At 35.7% G+C, this 20,168-nt stretch overlaps 1 protein-coding gene across 2 annotated transcripts in view; it reads right to left on the bottom strand.

Annotated features, from left to right (window-relative positions):
- COL28A1 (collagen type XXVIII alpha 1 chain) overlaps window positions 1–8,466 on the bottom strand; it is a 181,406-nt gene extending 172,940 nt beyond the window's left edge. Inside the window, exons 1-3 of one of the 2 annotated variants that reach the window (XM_010353063.2) lie at window positions 8,345–8,466; window positions 5,046–5,206; window positions 3,645–4,201 (exon numbers count right to left, since the gene is read on the bottom strand). In XM_010353063.2, coding sequence (XP_010351365.1) covers window positions 3,645–4,201; window positions 5,046–5,169 — 681 coding nt within the window. In that variant the 5' untranslated portion in view covers window positions 5,170–5,206; window positions 8,345–8,466. The remainder of the gene's footprint in view (window positions 1–3,644; window positions 4,202–5,045; window positions 5,207–8,344) is intronic. The other variant, XM_030931865.1, reaches the window with a different exon arrangement.
- Window positions 8,467–20,168: the final 11,702 nt, after the last annotated feature.

Below are 20,168 nucleotides of genomic sequence, written 5' to 3' on the forward strand. Positions count from 1 at the left end.
TTCATATATATGACATATATTCACATATATTATATATGTGAAACCATAATGCTAGAATGGAGCCACCAATTTTTCAAGGAGTATAAGGTCTATGCTACGAGAAGGGGACAGAAAACATGTGAGGAATGGACAGATATCATAGCAGGTAGAATGACAGTAAAGCACTTGGTAGGCAAGTAGAACAAACCCTGTGACAAAAAAATTCAACTTAAAATGGTAGCAAGACAGCCACTATAAAATCTAAAACAGAAAACAAAAATAAGGCCCTAAACAGAGGAAGTCTTGAAAAAATGGAAAGTGATCATAATTAATAGATTAACAAAGCATAGAATTCTGAAGATGATATAGACATCATCACATTGATCTCTTCTTGGTATGTGAGGGAGGGAATACCTTAAATTTATGTTTTTTAAAAATATCTCAGAAAAAAAGACAAATTTGTTATAATCCTTATTTCCATAAAGGCTTTTTAAATATTTAACATCAAAGGCAACAGAGGGAAAAAATTATTTTTAATTTTCACATATCCTCTCTTACTCTTCTACAGGACCAAGTAATATATATCCAGGACTTTGGGTTGAATTTGTTTCTTTGGTTTCAATACTACTATGTAAATTATAATAAAATAGCAGTAAAAATATATTACATGTCTCCTTCAATTTGTAATCATTAAGTCTCTTTTGGGTAATTCAGAACTAAAATGTTTCTATAGGGTTCTTACATGATAATTCCTACTAGAGGCATCAAGGAATTTACAATGATTTGATTTGTCTCGGCTCCTGAAGAATCTATTCATTCTATATACTCACGTCCATTAAATTCAACTAAAGTCTATTCTACAATAAAAGGGAGTAAACTTCTGATACGGAAAACAACCCTGATGAGTTTGAAAATTATTATGCTGGGTACGAGAAGCCTGACACAAAAAGAATATGTACTATTTGAGTTTGTATAAAATTCTAGAAAGTATACACTAATCTAGAGTCACAAAAGTCAGATCAGTAGCTCAGGAGCAAAGGAGGTCTTACAAAGAGACATGAGGCAATTTGGGGAGGTGATGGAAATGTTCTCTGTCCTAATTGTGTTGGTAGTTTCACAGGTGCGTACCTACGTCAAAAGCTCATGGAATTGTGCACTTCAAGTTGATGCAGTTGTATACTTCAATCACACCTAATTAACTTATTTAAAAAGTCAACTACATAATTATTTCAAAATAAAAGTTTTAAAATTCAACTAAAGATATAATACAAAGGGATGAAATAAAGAATTTTTCCAATGGTCTCATCAAGAGTCAAGTTCTGGGCCAGGCGCTGTGCCTCACACCTGTAATCCCAACACTTTGGGAGGCCAAGGCGGGTGGATCACTTGAGGTCAGGACTTTGAGAACAGCCTGGCCATCTCTACTCAAAAATACAAAAAAAAATTAACCGGGCGTGGTGGCAGGCGCCTGTAATCCCAGCTACTTGAGAGGCTAAGGCAGGAGAATCGCTTGAACCCAGGAGGCAGAGGTTGCAGTGAACCGAGATCGCGCTGCTGCACTCCAGCCTGGGCGGCAGGAGCGAAACTCTGTCTCAAAAAAAAAAAAAAAAAAAAAAGTCAATTTCTGCCTTCTAGATGGTGGCAATTTGAAACATTGAAAGTTGGTGTACCATTCTTTGAAGAGCCTAATAAGCACTTTGGATCCTGGAAGTGTTTGGAAAGCAGCACCTCCTTCTAAGCAGCAGTTTATTGATGGAGCTTCCATCTGAACAAACAAGTTGAAATCACAAATGCTAAACAAACAAGTTGAAGTCACCGGATGCTAAGGAAGAGCAGTATTATTCAGTCATTTTCTGGTTCCCCAGGAACAGACAGTTTTGCTTCCAGTCTTGCTTGCCAAGAGCCTGTGTTCTCAGTGAAGCAAGTGCTCTCAGCGAGGGTGTATCTGGTGGGAATATGAACAACCTGAGCCTAGACATGAGGCCAAAAAAGGAGCTGCCTTTCCTACATCTTCTATGGTCAGCTATTATCCATCTTAAGGGTGAAGATGAATAAGTACCAACAGCCTACTCATGATCACATCACCAGGATTCTCTCCTGCACCTGCTGGAGCCCTCTGTTTTATGTTTAGTGGTGAGGACCACTTAAGTCATGGCACAGGCAGGGCTAAGTGTTAGGCAGAAACCACTACAAATTTCCTTTTCATGCAAAAGAGCTGCTCAGAATGAGCACTTACCTTGAGCACCACAGGGCTGGGCCCATCAGCTCTATCTCTGATCTAGGCATAACTCTCCCATTTACCCTGAATCCCCAAGGAAAAAAGGCTAGAAACAATAGTAACTTTGGAGGAGGGCTGCTACTAAACTGTTTCAGAGCAGTTCTGATTGAGAAAATCTTTTTTTTTTAAAGCAGTTACTATTTCCTCTCTCCATATGCTTTTATAGGGTTAAGTATGCAAACTGTGAAGTCTTCACTGGCCTTAAATTGTCAACTACAAAATGGGTATAATAACAGTACCTACATCATAAGATTGTGGGAAACATTGAACAAAATAAAATATATAAAGTGCGCAGGAAAATGCCTAATACAGAGAGAGTACTCAATACATAAGAGCTATTATTTAGGTAAGAAAACCTCAGATCTTGTACTGAAAACAACAGGGAGTTAAAAGGTAAGAGTAATGTTGAGAAAAGGATCGACGGATAAGACAAAAGGAGCAAAACAGTCTCTGAAATAGAGCCTGAGTTTTCTGTGCAAGCTGTGGAAAACAGCCATACGAAACGCTCAGTACATGAAGGACACGTAAAGGACACTTTTACCTTCCTCTCTCAGGAAATCAAAGAAATCCAAGTTTTTAAGAAAATCAATTTTTAACATTCAGCCAATCAACCAATTTATCTCTAGGGGTTTTCTCCTTGAGATATATTGCAAAGAGGGATTTCCTTTTGATTGTGGTGCCGTGTGTTTTACAAGGCAGCAAGGAAAGACTTTTACACACAGCTGAGCAACAAAAAAGAAAAGCTGACCAGACCAATCAAGTGGGACTCATTGATTTGATGGTAGAAACTGTTGCTTGACTGCAAGTTGCAGATGATTTTAAATTGGATGGGCTTGTGAACATCTAAGAAACAAGGAGGTAATTTTAAAATTTGGAAGTCTGTGAACTTTGAGTAGCATAATATAACGATAGGTGAGACAGAGTCAAAAATACTCATTTAGAAGAGTAAGAGAGAATATGTCAAAATTATGTCAAAAATATCTGTACAGACATAGAATGGGAACAGACCAACTTAGTACAAATATAGCCTAACACTACAAGTTGAAAACAACCTGAATATAAGTCAGCAATGTTCATGATTGTAGGCTGTATAAACAGGAGCCTAAGGGATATGATTGGAAAGTAACCCCTTCCAAAATCCTCAGCATCAGCTAGCAATAAAGTTAAGAATGCAATTCCAGGGAATCAGCCTGGAAGTTTTCCAGATTATCTGGAGTAAACTGCCAAGAAAGTGCAGTGACACTTCAGAAAGATTCTTCTTTCTGTTTTCAAGGTGAATTCTCATTTTCTCCATCTTTTTGACCCAGTATCTCTTCTTATGGAATTTACAACAAAATTATGTTATAAATTATGTTGATAACTGTATACCAACCCATTAGGTACCTACCAGGCGATCTTGAATTTTATCTACAAGTGTTGGATCACTCAACAGTAAAGGGGGTTCACTGGATGAATCCCCAGAAATCAAACGAAGTTTGGCTTCATTGACTACCGTAGAAAGTCCAATGGTGATAAATGATATTCCTGAAATTCTGGCATCTTCAGAAATACTTTGAACATCTGGATTCTTTGGATGGTCAATGCCATCAGTCATCAGCAAAGCCACTTTCACACCATCCTTACGCCCTTCTCTCTTAAGTAGCCTAGTGGCATTGGAGATGGCATAATAAGAGAAGGTACCTTGCCCTATTAAATTCATAGACTTAACCTTCTGCTTAAACGTCTGCAGGTCCTTCCAAGAAGAAAAAGGTGGATCAATTTGGACAGAGCTGCTAAACTGAAGGGCTGCCAGTTTGATGTCATATTCCAAAGAGCGACCAGGAGTCAATTGGAAAATCTTGTCACTCAGGCTATCCACAAAATCTTTCTGTTTATCAAAGAGGACAATTTTAGAACTTTCAGAGCTGTCCACGATGAAGACAATATCTATGAAACAAATGGAGCCTGAAACAGAGTAAACAGGTTAGGCAAAATAATTATTCATATCATGAAAGAAATTTGCATAAGGAAAGCCCTGAAGTGGTGTGTTGTATATTGTTTGGTGTTGAGAGCAGTGTGAGGAGAGTAAGAGAGACACATTGGACAGAAAGCTTAAATTGTAAAAAACTAAATGTCTAAGTTTATAAATTATTTTCTCCTTGTAAAATCATGCAAATTAAAATAAATAAGATATCATATATTCTGAGCATCTTTTCAATGTTAAACCTGCTGAAAGTGGGAGGAAATGGGAAGTCAAGATGCATCACATTTTAAAAATCCAACTAACACTGAGCATAGCTGTCTAGAAGTAAATGATACTCTAATTCTCAGGTTGTGTCGTATTGGTGAGTCCCTATTTTTTTTTTTAACTTTCTTGAAATCAAGGTAGAAAATGACTATACCCCTTGTACCAAGAGTAAGTGGGGAAGAAATCTAACTTAAACACAACTTAAGTTTAAATCCCAGCCCTGTATCTCACTAGTTAATTTGTCTATGGCCTTGAGTATGCCACTCAACCTCTTAAGACCTCAATTTTTTTTATCTATACTATGAGTGGCAATCTCCGTCCTGCCTGTTTTACAAGGTTACTGTGAGGCTCAAATGAGATAATAAGTGCACAAGTGCTCTTATTAAAAACTCTTATGTGCTATAAGTATGTCAGGTATATTAGCATCATGTAATTTTATCAAAGTAGATTGCCACATGTATACATGTATATGGCTTGCTATTTATATCAAATGCTATTTAGAAAAATTCACAGAAGTATTTTTAACAGGCTAAACTTAAAAACAAACACATTTATTTTTACCCTGGACATCACTTTTCCTTGCAAGCAAATTTGGCTTTGGTCCTTTCTTTCTTTGTCCGGATACTGTTTGACTCATAAACGCTGACAAAAGCAGGGTACAGAAGACAAAATATCTGTTCCACATTATGGTAGATGGTGAAAAATCATCTGCCTTGTAGCACCTTTAATAGAAAAGTCAGTTACAAATAGTTTAATAAAATATGGTGTTTGTTATTTTAAAACTTCAAGCCAGCAGAGTTGAAAACTGTCATGTGACTGGAAAAAAAGAGGTTTTCATTCATATTTCTAGAAAAATACTCATATTGAGATTTTAAAAGATTTAAATCCAAATAAATCATGGCACCATGACCAAACATTTATTAGTGAAAGTTTCTATATATTCAAAGAACTATATTTAAGTATTCTTGTTTTTTTTTTTTTTTTTTTTTTTTTTGAGACGGAGTCTCGCTCTGCCGCCCAGGCTGGAGTGCAGTGGCCGGATCTCAGCTCACTGCAAGCTCCGCCTCCCGGGTTTACGCCATTCTCCTGCCTCAGCCTCCTGAGTAGCTGGGACTACAGGCGCCCGCCACCTCGCCCGGCTAGTTTTTTGTATTTTTAGTAGAGACGGGGTTTCACCGTGTTAGCCAGGATGGTCTCGATCTCCTGACCTCGTGATCCACCCGTCTCGGCCTCCCAGAGTGCTGTATATTTAAGTATTCTTAATTCCCCATTGTATTATGAGGAGCATAGAGTTGGGAGAGCCATTTAAAAACATTTCAATCCCACTCTGTATGAGTACTGTGGTTCAGTCACAGGGTCTGCTTTGACATTTCCAAATTCTTCAGGGTGAATTCAGATTGCTATGTGGTCATTTCATTCACTTTCATTATAACTGATTCCTGACAAATCTAGTATTTTGTAGTATTGTAGATAACTACCACCCTTTCAGGCTTAATACTACACACATAACTTCAGTGAGTTCCGAGGTCAAAGTAGAAATTCATTGCCCTTCTGTTTCCATAGAATCCCATTTCTCTTTTCTACCTTACCTTTGGAAACTTTGTCTCCACCAGGGGTTCAAATCTGCATATCCAATGAATCAAAAGAATATGAGAGCAAAAACAATAGATTTGCTTAAAAGCAACACTTTTCTTCCAGGGATGGCTAAAAGAACTAATGAACAGAAACAGGACTTAAAGCCAAGAAGCACCCCCTCTGAATAGCCCTGGGAAACTATTTTTCTGGGCAGATTAACAATGAAAAATCTAATTCTATGTTGAAATCCTGAATCTTCATCAGTCAATATGCCTAGCTACACACCAAATGGCTCTTAAACTCACAGATTTCCCTGGGAGGAGAAGACTCATGTGTTGCTGCCTCAATATACCCAAGAGAATGGCAACGAGAAAGCTTATTTCAAATCAATATTTAGTATGGCTTAAAAATGCTTGCCTGCTGAAACTATATTGACTTCAGGAGTTCTGGAAAAGGAATCACATTTTCCTTCTTTGGCACCTTGCCTTTAGGGGATAAGAATCTAGGAAATCATGAGCACGATTTTTCCAGACTCTGAATAGAGGGTGGAAATATATGCAAAGGCAGTGAGGAGTGAGATGGAGACTGACTTTTTTCATACATGCCAGATGGATAAACCCCAAAGGGAAACAAAACTGTTGGGTTAGAAGAGGACCAATGGCTGGCTTCATGCCACAGTCTGCTCCTCACATAGCATCATCCAGCTGGAAGTTTGTTAAAAGAACTTCGGATAGGTATGACCAAACATCTTGGGTAGCAATTGGCCAAATGCCAACTGATCCTCAGACAATGTATACCAAAATGTAAAGAGAGCTGGGTATTAAAAACGAAACAAAACCAAACCAAGAAGTGTGCTAAGGAAACAGAACACACAAAGGCCGTCTCTCCCCAAGTTATCCCTTTGCTAAGCAAGGAAAAAAATAAATAATGTACAACTTTAAGTCTGAAGGTTAGTGTAAAGACAAGGCTATATGAGAAACACAGGTGTTATTGCATTTTCAAAGCGGAAAGGGAATAACACCATGGCCATGGTATTACATATTACTTTTCTCTTTGGTTGAGTTCATACCACAAGGAACATCTCAGAAGTTCTGGAAACAAGAGACTGAGAATTGAATTCCATTGAGAACTGAGCAAGATTTTATAAGCAACATAATCAAGCAACTCTTCAAAACCCTTCATGTAAGGTTTTAGAAATACTGGCTTTAAATAAAGATTTATCTTTTCCCAAAACTAATCACCTGCTGTTACTGTTTTCTTGGCATATAATCATGAATTCATACCTGACCCCTGTATATATGATATTCACAAACATAACTTTTCCATTGACAATAATATAATCAAAATATATCATATTTTATTCTCATTTGCTCTGACATTTTTAATCTAGCGCTCCCAAACCAAAGTCTTGTTATTTCTTTCTGTTTCCCTGTTGTAGCCAGAGGACATTTTCATACCTCTCTAGTTTTGTTTCTCTGGTTTGTTAGTTCTACTGCTTCCCTGAAATATCTTTCTCCTTTATCAATTTGGCATCTTGAGAGCCCACTCATTTCTTATCACTTTTTACCATGTTTTATTTTGCCTCTGTTTTTAATAATTCTCACCTTTCCCTCTTTCTGATGTCACATACAAGCAAAATAGGTTTCAGAAAAAAAAGTGCCATTAGTTAAGTGAAAGAAATGTGAACCTCTGTGTTTACTATAGGTCAAATTTTATAAATGCAGAAACAATCATAATTTGTAATCAAATACCGTATTTTTACCTTTGGCCTAAAATTTATTTGGGGTAAATATCAGGATCAATAAATAAATCCAAGATACTTTATTTTTTATAAATTTTCAAAAATAAAATGATCTTATAGCAGAGTTCACCAACTTTAGTTACAATGTTTGCATCTCAGTTTCTACACAAATATAAAATGATTGAATAAAGACTTCATTCAAATTGACAAATTAGCCAAGTTGTAAAGTATTCTATAACTAATTCTGAATTGTAAACCCTGTTCCAAATTGAGAAAAAGATATCCTAAAATATATTAACATCATTGTAAAACAATTTAGAAGACTGTAAGTTAAGAATCAATTTCAAAATAACTTTAAATTTTAAATTTCTACATTTTAACAATGTTAATATTTTTCTAATAATTGATTTGAAGTAATTGCAGAGAACACAAACTTTTGACAAGCTTTCTTCACCTAATAAGTATGTAAGTCATTTAGTCTTCCACAGTTCCTTGATGGTCCTATCTGATTTCAAGTGACTAAAATAAATCCGTTATGTCTTACCTTATTAAGTTTGTCAAACAGGAATTAAAGACTAGTTGAGTAAATGCCAACAGCAAGGACTGTGGTAGGGGGTGAAGTTAGCTATTTGATATTGTTCTGTTCTGTGGGAAATAAAAGTCTTTGCTTTAGGATCTTTTGCAGTCTTTTATTCATGTTTATTCGACTAAGTTAAAGCAAGAGTGGTCAGGCATTTGGCCAGGGTGCAAGATCTGGGTGGGATCAGTAAGCAATTTAAAGGAACAGTGTCTTTCAGAATGAGACTGTGTTTTCCAGACTATTGTAAAAACAACTTGAGAGATCTTTCTACATTTTAGGCATTGGTTGACAGCCTGCCTTTTTTCTCATGCTATGTCCTTCTCTTTTTATTGCTACATTGCTTTGCCTGGGGGATGTGCTCTAAGATACTGGTTCTGAACATCTCTGTGAAGGAGTATAAATGACACCAGACTCAGATTCAAAGCTGTTTTTTCAAGAGAGGTAACAGTTTGATTGTTATTAAAGCTGAATGATGAGTACATAGGTGTGCATTGTTCTAGTCTTTGTATTTCTGTGATTTTTGAAATTTTTTGTAATAAAACATATACATAATATACAGGGAAAGAGTGGTCTGAGTACAGTCATAGTTCTACCCCTAACTCTTATGGGGGCTTCAGTTTCCCACTTATGAGAGAGTGGATTTAAACATTTATTAAGATGTGTTCAAACTGTAACATGAGAGGTGTACCGCGGTTAATATTTTGGTCTCTGTCTAGGAGAGGAGGTCACTGTGGTTTTTCCACTCTCTTTTTCCCTATTTTCTACCTTGTGGTTACAGCCCATATTAAGTCAATGTTTATCAGTGTAATATGTACTGCCAAGAAGCCACTTGACCCCTAGACAACTAACAGGCAGGCTTCTCCATGGACTTCCTCTGAAATAGAAAATAGCAAAATCATCCGAGAAAGCAATATAAACGTTCATGTTACGATTATTTAAAATGAACTTTCTTAGGCATTTTAATGTGTATGAATTTCCTTATTATAGCAATAATAGTCTCCAATTCATGGACACTTACCAGGTGCTAGGCACTGTCCTGAGTGCTTCACACCCATTACCTCATTTAGTCCTTCACAAGCATAACCACAGTCCTCACTTAACATCCTCCATAGGTGCTTGGAAACTGTGACATAAAGTGAAACAATAGATAATGAAGCCAATTTTCCCATGAGCTAATTGATACAAATAAGAGTTAAGCTCCTATGGCATATTTCTAGTCACAAAAACATCACTAAACCTCTAAATAAAGACTCAAAACACCTCTAATATTAAACATTGGAATTAATCTAAGCCATACATACATTTATGAAAGATTGATAAAAACAAGATAACTGTTTACCTCCATGTTTCCAGTTCAGGGTCATGGTTGACCAGATCCTGTCCCAGCAGCTGAACCAGCTGCAAGGCAGGAACCAGCCCCGGACAAGATGCAATCCTGTCACAGGGCACTCATACACCCATCCACTCTCTCAGACAGGGACCCTGTAGACACACCAATGTACCTAATGGGCAGAGCTTTGGGATGTGGGAGGAAACCCCAGGACCTGGAGAAAATCCACACAGACATGGGGAAAACATGTCAACTCCACACAGTGAGCCTGGTCCAGGAATTGATTTTTTTCTCTCATCCAGTATTATAACAAAATGACATTGAACAAAACATTATTCCAGGACCCCTTGTACTTATAGTAGAAGTTGTAAGAATTCAAATTTTTCCAAGACGGAGGCAGAGAGAGGTTCCATAACTTGTCCACGATCATACTAAAACTAGAGAATGGCAAAATGAACTTTTAACTCAGGTTTGTAAGACCTGTGAGCCTCACTTATAACAACTACTGTGTCATTAAGTATCCATGTGAATGTCTGTGTTTTCACTGTCTCCTCACAAAACAGGTTTTGAGGAACTGAGGAAGTTTCGTGAGGCTTTGGTAACAGAAGAAAGAAACAGTGGGTATAATGCAGAAGTAACAGTGGAATTTCCTAGGGAACAACCTTGTATTTACCTGGTAGCCTGTGGGTGTCAATCACACTTTTTACTTTTGTGAGATGAGAATCAAGAGACAAGGAAGTAGCATCTTTTCAGGTCAACTCTCTCTTTGCTGAGGCAAGTTAACAACATGCAGAATAATAATGCCACTAAGAAGCAAACAAGTGATTCCTGGATGGGGGAAATGGACTAAAGCCCTTCTGTTTTGGAGCTGTTTTGCTTAAAGTTGGTAGGAGGTTGGAGTCCAGGTTACTCATCCATTCCCTTTCTCCAACATTAAATAGGGTAACTCAAACCAAAGATTTGCCACCTCTCATTCCCAAGCGTGAAAATCAGCACTAAGTTGATTGGGAAGATTATGCAAAATAAAATCTTCAGTTTTGTCAATCCATAAAAGGCAATTAGTTTTGCACCCACAGAAACAATGCGCCACTGCAATCCTAATCCCAACAGATGGTCTTGAATTAGTATGCTGTTGGACACACACCAGACCAAATAAGAGAGCATGGATAACCCTAATGACTAGAAAAAGGCAACATGGAGCCCATGCCCTTCTGACAGTTATTTTGTAGTAAAGTCTTTCTAGAAGAAATATAGCACACTATTTTCATTGTTACTACTATAAATAGCCCAGAGTAAGCACTCATATTTGTGAAATGAATGATTATTAGAAGTAATTTTTAGTGTTTATCAATCACTTGAGATCTATGATACAATAAATTGCTCTTCTCCAAAGCTCTGCTAGATGAAAATCTTTTTTCAACTTTTTCAAATTCTTTGAATATGCTACCATAGTAGGATCTGCATTGTGTTTATTGATTCTAGTACCAGTGCCAACATCTTAATTTCAGTGGTGATGGTATTTTGGGGTCCTAGAATCATTTAAAAAGAGACAAGTCTGCTAGGACTTACATATTTCAGAGAATTTTATCTGCATTAAGTCATAGAAATACAAAAAAAAAAAAAGGCTGGTAACAAATCAAAGTTATACATTTCGACCAAGATTAAGGCATAGTATAGTTTCACAAGCTTCTCCCTATTTTAGCCACCTCCCACACAGCTGATCTAGAGTAGAAAAAAAAATTACCAACTAACAAGGAAGAAATGAATGACCTTCGTACCTATTTGAAGAAATTTGTTCTTGAAGGTCCTTTTCTTTTCCTTTTCTTTTCCTTTCCTTTCCTTTCCTTTCCTTTCCTTTCCTTTCCTTTCCTTTCCTTTCCTTTCCTTTCCCTTTCTTTCTTTCTTTCTTTCTTTCTTTCTTTCTTTCTTTCTTTCTTTCTTTCTTTCTTTCTTTCTTTCTTTCTTTCTTTCTTTTTCTTTCTTTCTTTTTCTTTCTTCTTTTTGTCAGTAGAAAAGTTGATATAGTAGAATTTCTAACAATTGCCCCAAAGCTCTGAAATTTCTGGGATTCATTATCCTTGGACCCAGAATATGACTAAGGCATTCTCTCAACTCCTTCATCAGTAATTAGAGGGATACTGCCTTAGTCCATTTTGTGTTGCTATAAAGGAATACCTAAGGCTGAGTAATCTATAAAGAAAAGAGGTTTATTTGGCTTACAATTCTGCAGGCTGTGCAAGAAGCATGACACCAGCATCTGCTTCTGGTGAGGGCCATTGACTGCTTCTACTCATGGCAAAAGGTGAAAGGGGGCCAGCATGAGAGGATCATATGGTAAGAGAGGGAGCAAGAGAGCAGGCAGCGAGGTGTCAGACTCTTTTAAACAATCAGCTTCCCCAGGAACTAATACAGAGAGAACACACTCATTACCGCAGGGATGGCACCAAGTCATTCATAAGGAATCCACCCACATGACCCAAACGTTTCCCATCAGGCCCCACTTCCAACAGTGAGGATGAAATTTCAACATAAGGTTTGGAGGGGGCAAATATCCAAACCACAGCAAACACCAAAACTATATTGGTCTTATTTGTCAACAAAGGGAAAGATTAAAAGCATTCAAAGACAATATGAAAATAAAAATTATCATTGGTAATAAAATATAGGATGTGGCATTGCTTAAATCTGAAACAGCGTGACTTCAGTCTCTATTCCCTCACCAAATTCTGATTGAGTTGATCCTTCTACATTCCCTCTACTATTTTTCAATTCTTACTATTATTTAATAAACTCTATGGTTTAGAGCAGTTTTGGTGTACAGCAACATGGACTTAATTATATTTTATATTGTTTACTCCCTAAGATCTCTTGCTTCATTATTTGTCATTCAATCCCCAGCTTGAATAATTGTGTCACATCTGCAACACACAGTGCCTCGTAGGCTATAGTGACAGGCTAAATTCCCATTATACTAATCTTATGACTATTAATCTCTTTCTCTAAAATGTTTCTTCAATATTAATATTTCTTCTTTCCATGCTGTTTATTCCTTACTAAATGCAGTTATTTTGGACCAAAAAAAAAATCAAGGTGCCATCTGGAAAATTTTACAATTTTTTTTCTAAGAAATATCTGAAAGTAGATTATCTAGTCCTATCATAGGTTTGAATGTTCAATATTTTTCTTTAACTATTTTCTTTGGTCAGTGGATAGAGCAGTTTTAACTTTTTCATGCAGAGCCTACAAATAGAGAAAGATCAGATCTATTTACACCTTGACTAAACCCTGCTTTAAATGGAAAAGTATTTCTATTTTTCACTGAGTTCATTTTACTTTCAGGCATTAGACAGTGTTGTTCTAGATCTTGGTGAATGCTTTGATTACCACTGATTGGTATTCAAACTTTTCTTGTCTTGGGGACAAACAATAGTGTCAAATCTCTGAACTGGAAGGAAACTTAGCAATCACTTTTATTTAATTCTGCCATTTCACACTTGATAAAATAGAGGACAGATATTAAGACCCACCCAAAGGTCAAATCATTAATCAGTGAGGGAATAAAGTTTAGGTCTTTGTACATCAAAGTGGCCATCTTTCATTATCTCTAAATGCCGTAGAAAAATTTTAGGCCTTTGCACTATCCAGGCTTGTGCTTGAGCAGGAGAAAGAGGAGGCTGTATGGCTAATAATTTATATTTATAAGGATTTAACTTTAGTGGCAAATGGCTCAGAACAAATCATCATGGGCTAAGTTCCAGCACATTAAAGAGTCTCACCTCTCACTGTGTAAATCTTAATGCCTGGGCCATTAAAGGCAATGAACACCTCTTCGAACCCTGGGTTGAAAAACTTTCTCCTACAGGTTTGGGCAGGTTTATCTGAGTAACTGGGAATTGTTACAGCTACTTCAGTAACTGACGGCCCATGTTTTTCATCCCTAATCAAAATATAGCCAGTAATATAGGTAGATATCATTGTTTGCATGAATAATAAGTTGTGGAAACACAATACCCACTCGGGTTTTCTGGGCAGTGTATTTGAGATTTAATAAGAATATCAAAAAAAAAAGTTGTAAAATAACTCTCCCAAATTTCTGGAATAAAAGTGTTTTAAGAGCATTAAGTAACTTATTATCCCATGTTATATTAAGCCGTTACAATGCTGGTTTATACAACATTGTTCCCAATTAAGGTAATAGGGTCATCTGTTTTTTTGATTGCATCTAAATTATCTAGTTCCTCCTGTACAACAGCTTGTTTCTTCTTCTGCCTTTATAAATTCTATACTAAGGGTAGATTATTCATGGACAAAGTTTATAGTAAAGGGGACTTGAGGTGAATTTTTTTTCGTATTTGGGGATATGAACAACCTTTTAATAATATTAAATTCTACACAGAAATAAGGTACCTATTATCATTATTCAATGTTTATATCCAGAACTATAGATTTTGAAATTACACATATATAATTTTATTTAAAATGAGTAACTTTTACTTAATTATGTATTTTCTGTTATTCTAATTGACCAAATTCAGAAATGCCAAATACTAACACAATTTAGTCAGGACTCCGCATGGGTCTTGAGGGACTGTTGTTTGAAAAAAGATATTTGGGCACCACCTTGTGGGACTTTGTAGAAAGACATAGTGTGAGAGTTTGTCAACTATTGTTAACAGATTACACATTTTAATCGTCTGCGATGCTGAATGGTGGAATATAAATTGCTTTCTACAGCTTTTCTGGGCAGAAGAATGAGGAGATGAAACAAAGAGTGATAAAACTACTCTTATATAAGATCAGGAAGTTCTCTAAGTAACATCTGATGCAATCCAAAACTCATTCATTTAACTAACATTAACTTAGTTTCTACTATATATGAGGCACTGGATAGAAAACAGGTAGATGCAGTCACTTCAACCCAGTGAAGAAAATAAGCAAGTAAAGAGCAATGGCAAGTTTTACAAAAAAAAAAAAAAATTTAAGTAATCAAATATCTAACTCTAGTTGACAATACCATGCTGAAGGGTTTGGGAACAAAATGTACCAGTGTCTGCAACTTACTTTGAAATGCATCATAAAGAAAGATGTGGCCGAGCGTAGTGGCTCACGCCTGTAATCCCAGCAGTTTGGGAGTCCCAGGTGGGTGAATCACGAGGTCCGGAAATCAAGAATATCCTGGCCAACGTGGTGAAACCCCACCTCTACTAAAAATACAAAAATTAGCTGTGTGCGGTGGCCCACGCCTGTAATCCCAGCCACTGTGGAGGCTGAGGCAGGAGAATTGCTTGAACCAGTGAGCTGAGATCGCACCACTGCACTCCAGCCTGGCCACAGAGCGAGATTCCATCTAAAAAAAAGAAAGAAAAAGAGAAGAAAAGAGATGGATAGAAGAATGGGTAGATGGGTAGATTACGCAATAGAGCAAATATGTTCATTGTAAATATCAATTGTGAAATCTAGGTGGTAGGTAATGGGTTTGCTGTATAATTCTGTCAACTTTTCTGTATGTTTGACAAATTTCATAACAAAATATTAGGCCAGAAAGAGCAAAAGCAATATAGTGTGATAACATCTATAAAAGAGACCTACACAGAGAGCACCCAGCCCAGACTGTGATATGGAAGTTGGAAGTGCAGGAGCAGAGGATATACAGCAGTTTCTTTTATGCCATGTTAAAGGGTTTAAACTTTATCTTGAAAGCAATGGGAGCCAATGAACAATTTGAAGCAGGGTTGTGACATGATCACACTTTCATGTTAGGAAAATCACTCTAATCGCTGTGTGAATAATGGCAGGAAAACAAGCTTGGAGGCTGAGATCTACTAGGAAACTTACCATGACACCAATGAGAGACAAGGCTCTCAAGTACCAGCAATGAGAATGCAAAGTGAAGAAGTCTAAAAAAAATTAAGAAGCAGAATCAAAGAGCTTAGCACCTAATTGGCCTAGGAAAGTGGAAGAAATGAAGGAGAAAGACGGTACCCAGCAGTCTGCTGAAAAGTATTTAATAACTGTCTCTCTAGGGAAAAAAGTGTATTGTACACACACATATACGTAAGTTTATTAGAAATGTTATTGGTATAATGAATGTATGGTATAAAATTTCAAATAACAAAATACACAATATTCTCTATTATAAATTCTATATAGCAAACTGACTCATACAGATTGCTTTCATTGATTTTTGACCAAATTCTTATATCCTTAGCCAATCTATGGTTGTTTCTGATGAGTGAGTGTAGTTCCAACAAGAATGTTGGTTGGCATTTTCCTCTTTAAGTAAGACAAAAGTGAAACAAAGAAAAATGTGGATGTGCATTGAAACTTCATTTGTTTGTCAATGATGTAAGCAAATTTGTGGCTGAATAATATAATACTTTTCAAATACTGAAACATTTTCTTAGATTTTTTCTTATTCAACTGTTACAGATAAAATACACTTTTGAGTTTAATCTGCATTATTGTTTTCTCCATCATTTCCTTTGTTCTAGACAATAAATGAGACAGTAATTCAACCCCTAATTTGTAGCAGATTTCTATTGTGTAAAAAGTCCTACTATGTCAGATTTCAAATGACTTATGTGACATCACTGAACACAGGGTTGGAAAGAGAAACACAAATATATAGCAGCATACCACTCTGCAGGATTTCCATCATACAGTTGCCATGTATGCAAACAACCTCAAGTACATACACAATAGTAAGATTTACTAAATAGTTAGGAAGTAATGAGTTTTGAGTATGTATTACTATTGTTTTTAATGTAATTTATTTATTTGTAAGTTAAATATATAATACAACATTTAATAGTATCTGTGGTTAACAACTGGTTCACAAAATTTCTGGAAATTTAGCAGTTGGCCCTCACAAGGTGAGATAAGCCATCTTCAGCACACCAGAGACCATACCTAACTTCTAGGCTGTGCGGTGCCCTCTTGCCTCTTAAAAGAGTACAGCACACAGGTCTGAGAACTGGTTCTGCCACTTTTTGACACTGGACCTGTAACTTATGAAAGCCTCAGTTTCCACATCTGCAAGGGAAGACTATGAGGAGGAGCCCAATAAGGATAGCAACAGCAGCATCTGAATCAACAACAAAAATAACACCTCTCTCACAGTGTTGTGGTGAGTATCAAAAGAGCTTTGTAAACAGTAAAAATCCATAAATGTTCTGTAATTTCAAAAACAACTTAAAAGACAAACAACACTAGAACATGTTCATAATGTATAGGATCAGCATCCAGAATATATAAGAAAAAGAAAAAAATAGGATATGAAAAGGCAATTTTTTAGAAGGGAAATAAGAATGGCTAACAATCACATGAAAAAGCATTTACTCTCATTAGTATTCATGAAAATGCAAACTAAAAACACTAAGATATTATATGTTTTTCATTAGATTGACAAGTTTAAAGAGAGTAATAAAGGGTTAGCAAGGATGTTGGGAAATAGGACACATGGTGGGAGGGTGATTTGGTAAAACTGCATTATAGAGCAACTTGGCAATATTTGTTAAAAATAAAAATGTGTATTTTTTTCACTTCTAGGAATAGACCCTGGAGAAATTCTAGCACATTTGTTCAAAAGACATAGACAAAAATGTTTATTCTAATCAAATGCTTGAAACAACCTAAATGTTTATCAGTAGGTTGGATAAATAATTTGGGACATAACAACATTGATTTATTTATTCAACAAATATATCTTATAACCTTTATATATCTTTAAAATATAATTTTAAATAGAAAAGAAAGCTATGGAATGATATAAAAATATGATATATTTTCTATAACTTTTTAAAACATACAAAATGTTAGCTATTTTACAGATATATCTGTAAAATAGATACATCTATATGTTGTAAATCTATAACAAACTTTGATAGGAGGAAACTCACCAGTTTTCCGATGGTGGTTATCACTGCAGAGAGAAAGGGGAATAGGACTGGGACTGGATACAAAGGGGACTTCAACTCTGTTTCTAATGATCTGAGAATAATTTTTTTAAAACCCTGAAACATTTAAATTCTGAGTGGTTGGTATACAGATTTTTGTCATCTTCCCCTTAATATACATGTTTTTAAATTTTCATAATAAAAAGTACTTTGAAAACACTTCAACTCCTCAACCTATTAAGCAATAGTTAAAACAGAGTTGATACCACGCCACTTACACAGATTTATCATTTTGGACTCTATTCCTTAAGCCACTAGGTCTCATTAATTCTTATTTTCAGCATTTCTCATGGAGACTTTAATTTACCACCAAATTGCCACTTCACTAACTTGAATCCTTAGCTCCTGCAAAATACTCACTCTCCAAATAGCCCTAGAAATCCCAAGTAGACATCTTATATATACTCATAAACAAATCACCAGTTATCATTTGACATCATCCATTTCTTTCTGTCCTCTACTTGAAGCTCATTCTATCTCTAGACTCATAGGAAATGGGGCAAATTTCTACTTTTTAATGCTTCTTCATTGGTATGCAGCCCACAAAGATCATTCCTTGCTCTGAATTCTTTCAGCATTATTTATGGTACCATTCATCTAACAATACTTATTGTGTTTTGCACTGAGAAGTAAATATTTTGTGTTATAAAATAATACTTAAATAATATATATTTCACTAAGGGCAGGAATTTTTTTTTTTTAAATTCTACTTCTTTATAGTACCCATAGCAATAGTCATTCATCAGCAATGGTTGTAAAATGAACAACTATTTTAAATATTGTAGCATTATGTGATTGTCTTCTAAATAATTTTATCTTTCCAAAGATTTTGATGACTTACACTCGCAAAATTCCCCAAAGTATGTCATGGGAACCCTATGCCCCTGCCTTCATTTTTTCATGATACCTCTGCTAGTGTGTAATTTTAGGTATCTCTATATCCCTTAATTCACTCCTACCCATAGGAGGAGGAGTTAGGTGTATCTCATCCTTAGGATAAGTATGTCACATGCAACATTTGGAACATACTTACATTGAAAAAAAACTCATTGCTTATCTGAAATTTAATTTAACTTGGCACCTGTAATTTTTGTGTATGCTAATCTAGCAACCCTAACACTGACCCATCTCAGTGTTATGATGGGGGGAGATAGTCTAACATCTATTGATCTAACACCCGTTAGTTGATTTTTCTTGAACTAGTGGAGTTAATACGTTAAAAGTCCTGTGCATTGTGACTTCCTCTTTTCTACACTTACTATTCAGAATCCAAGGATGGGAGGCAGCAAGTGAAACCCTTTATAACTGTAATACCCATGAGAAACCCCAAGGTCTAGACATGGGTACAGCTACTAAGAAGCTTGGTTTGAGTTGCAGGTCCAAGGCACATTCAGCTTTACTGAAAACTATGCTGATATGTTGATCCCTACGTTTCTGACCGCTATGTATATTTCTCAATTAACTCCAAACCCAGAAGAAGAATGTTGAGAATAATTATCAGTGTTAACCCCGATCTCCCTGTGGATATATGTGGATATAGTTAAAAGTGACTACATTTTATTTCACTCTTTACATAGTCTCCAATCCCTAACATCTACCTTGTCAAATACATCCAAATAAAGAAAAAATTAGGTCCAAAGGAATAATTTTCAGTAACTAAGATATTAAACACGAATGTTAATTTCAGCCACAAGAAAACATCATGGAGCCAGTGCTTTTATTAGAATGGATAATCTTAGCCAATTAGATTTAATCATCAGTGTATATCTTACATCCAATAATGTCAAGGCCACTGCTGATACATCAGCATTCTTTATAAGCTATTAAATGGGAGTCTTATTTCCTAGACATTTATATTAAAAACTTACAAGAAAGGAAAACTCTTAGGCAATAAGACATGTATTTAACAAATACAATTTAGCATTTGTAAACATTAATATATGGAATCATTTCTAAGTAAACACAGAATGCCTTAGAACTTCAATCAGACACATAGAATTTAAATGTTTAGAGACAAAGTGGAAATGTCAAAGTTTACTAAATTACTGGTTTACTCTAAAACCCATGCACCCAAAAAACTAACTTTATTTTCTAAATATGAACTTAGCTCGTTCCAGATACGAGAAAACAAAACAAAACAAAAACTTAAAGCTGATCACAGGAGATGATTGAGTGTCTTTCTAATTAAAATAGTCTCTTCCAGTTAAATTCAGTGTCTGTGGCTCTTCAATATATATTCAATAGTTACACTTATTGCATACTTCCAAAGATGCAATATGATAGAAATGTATTTCCTTGGCTGATGTTAAAAAAACAAATATAGATAGAAACTTTAACTTTTAAACCATTGAATACATAATTTCCAAGATGCTGGTAATTAATGAAAACTAAGCTGCTTTCTAGAAAGAAGCTCATTTTTGAATCCACTGTATAAACACTCATCACATAGTAATATTGTTAATAGTCTGAGCACTTGTTTAATTGACACACTATGTGTGAATAC

Source organism: Rhinopithecus roxellana, chromosome 6 (genome assembly GCF_007565055.1).
Source record: "Rhinopithecus roxellana isolate Shanxi Qingling chromosome 6, ASM756505v1, whole genome shotgun sequence".
NCBI classification, from domain to species: domain Eukaryota; kingdom Metazoa; phylum Chordata; class Mammalia; order Primates; family Cercopithecidae; genus Rhinopithecus; species Rhinopithecus roxellana.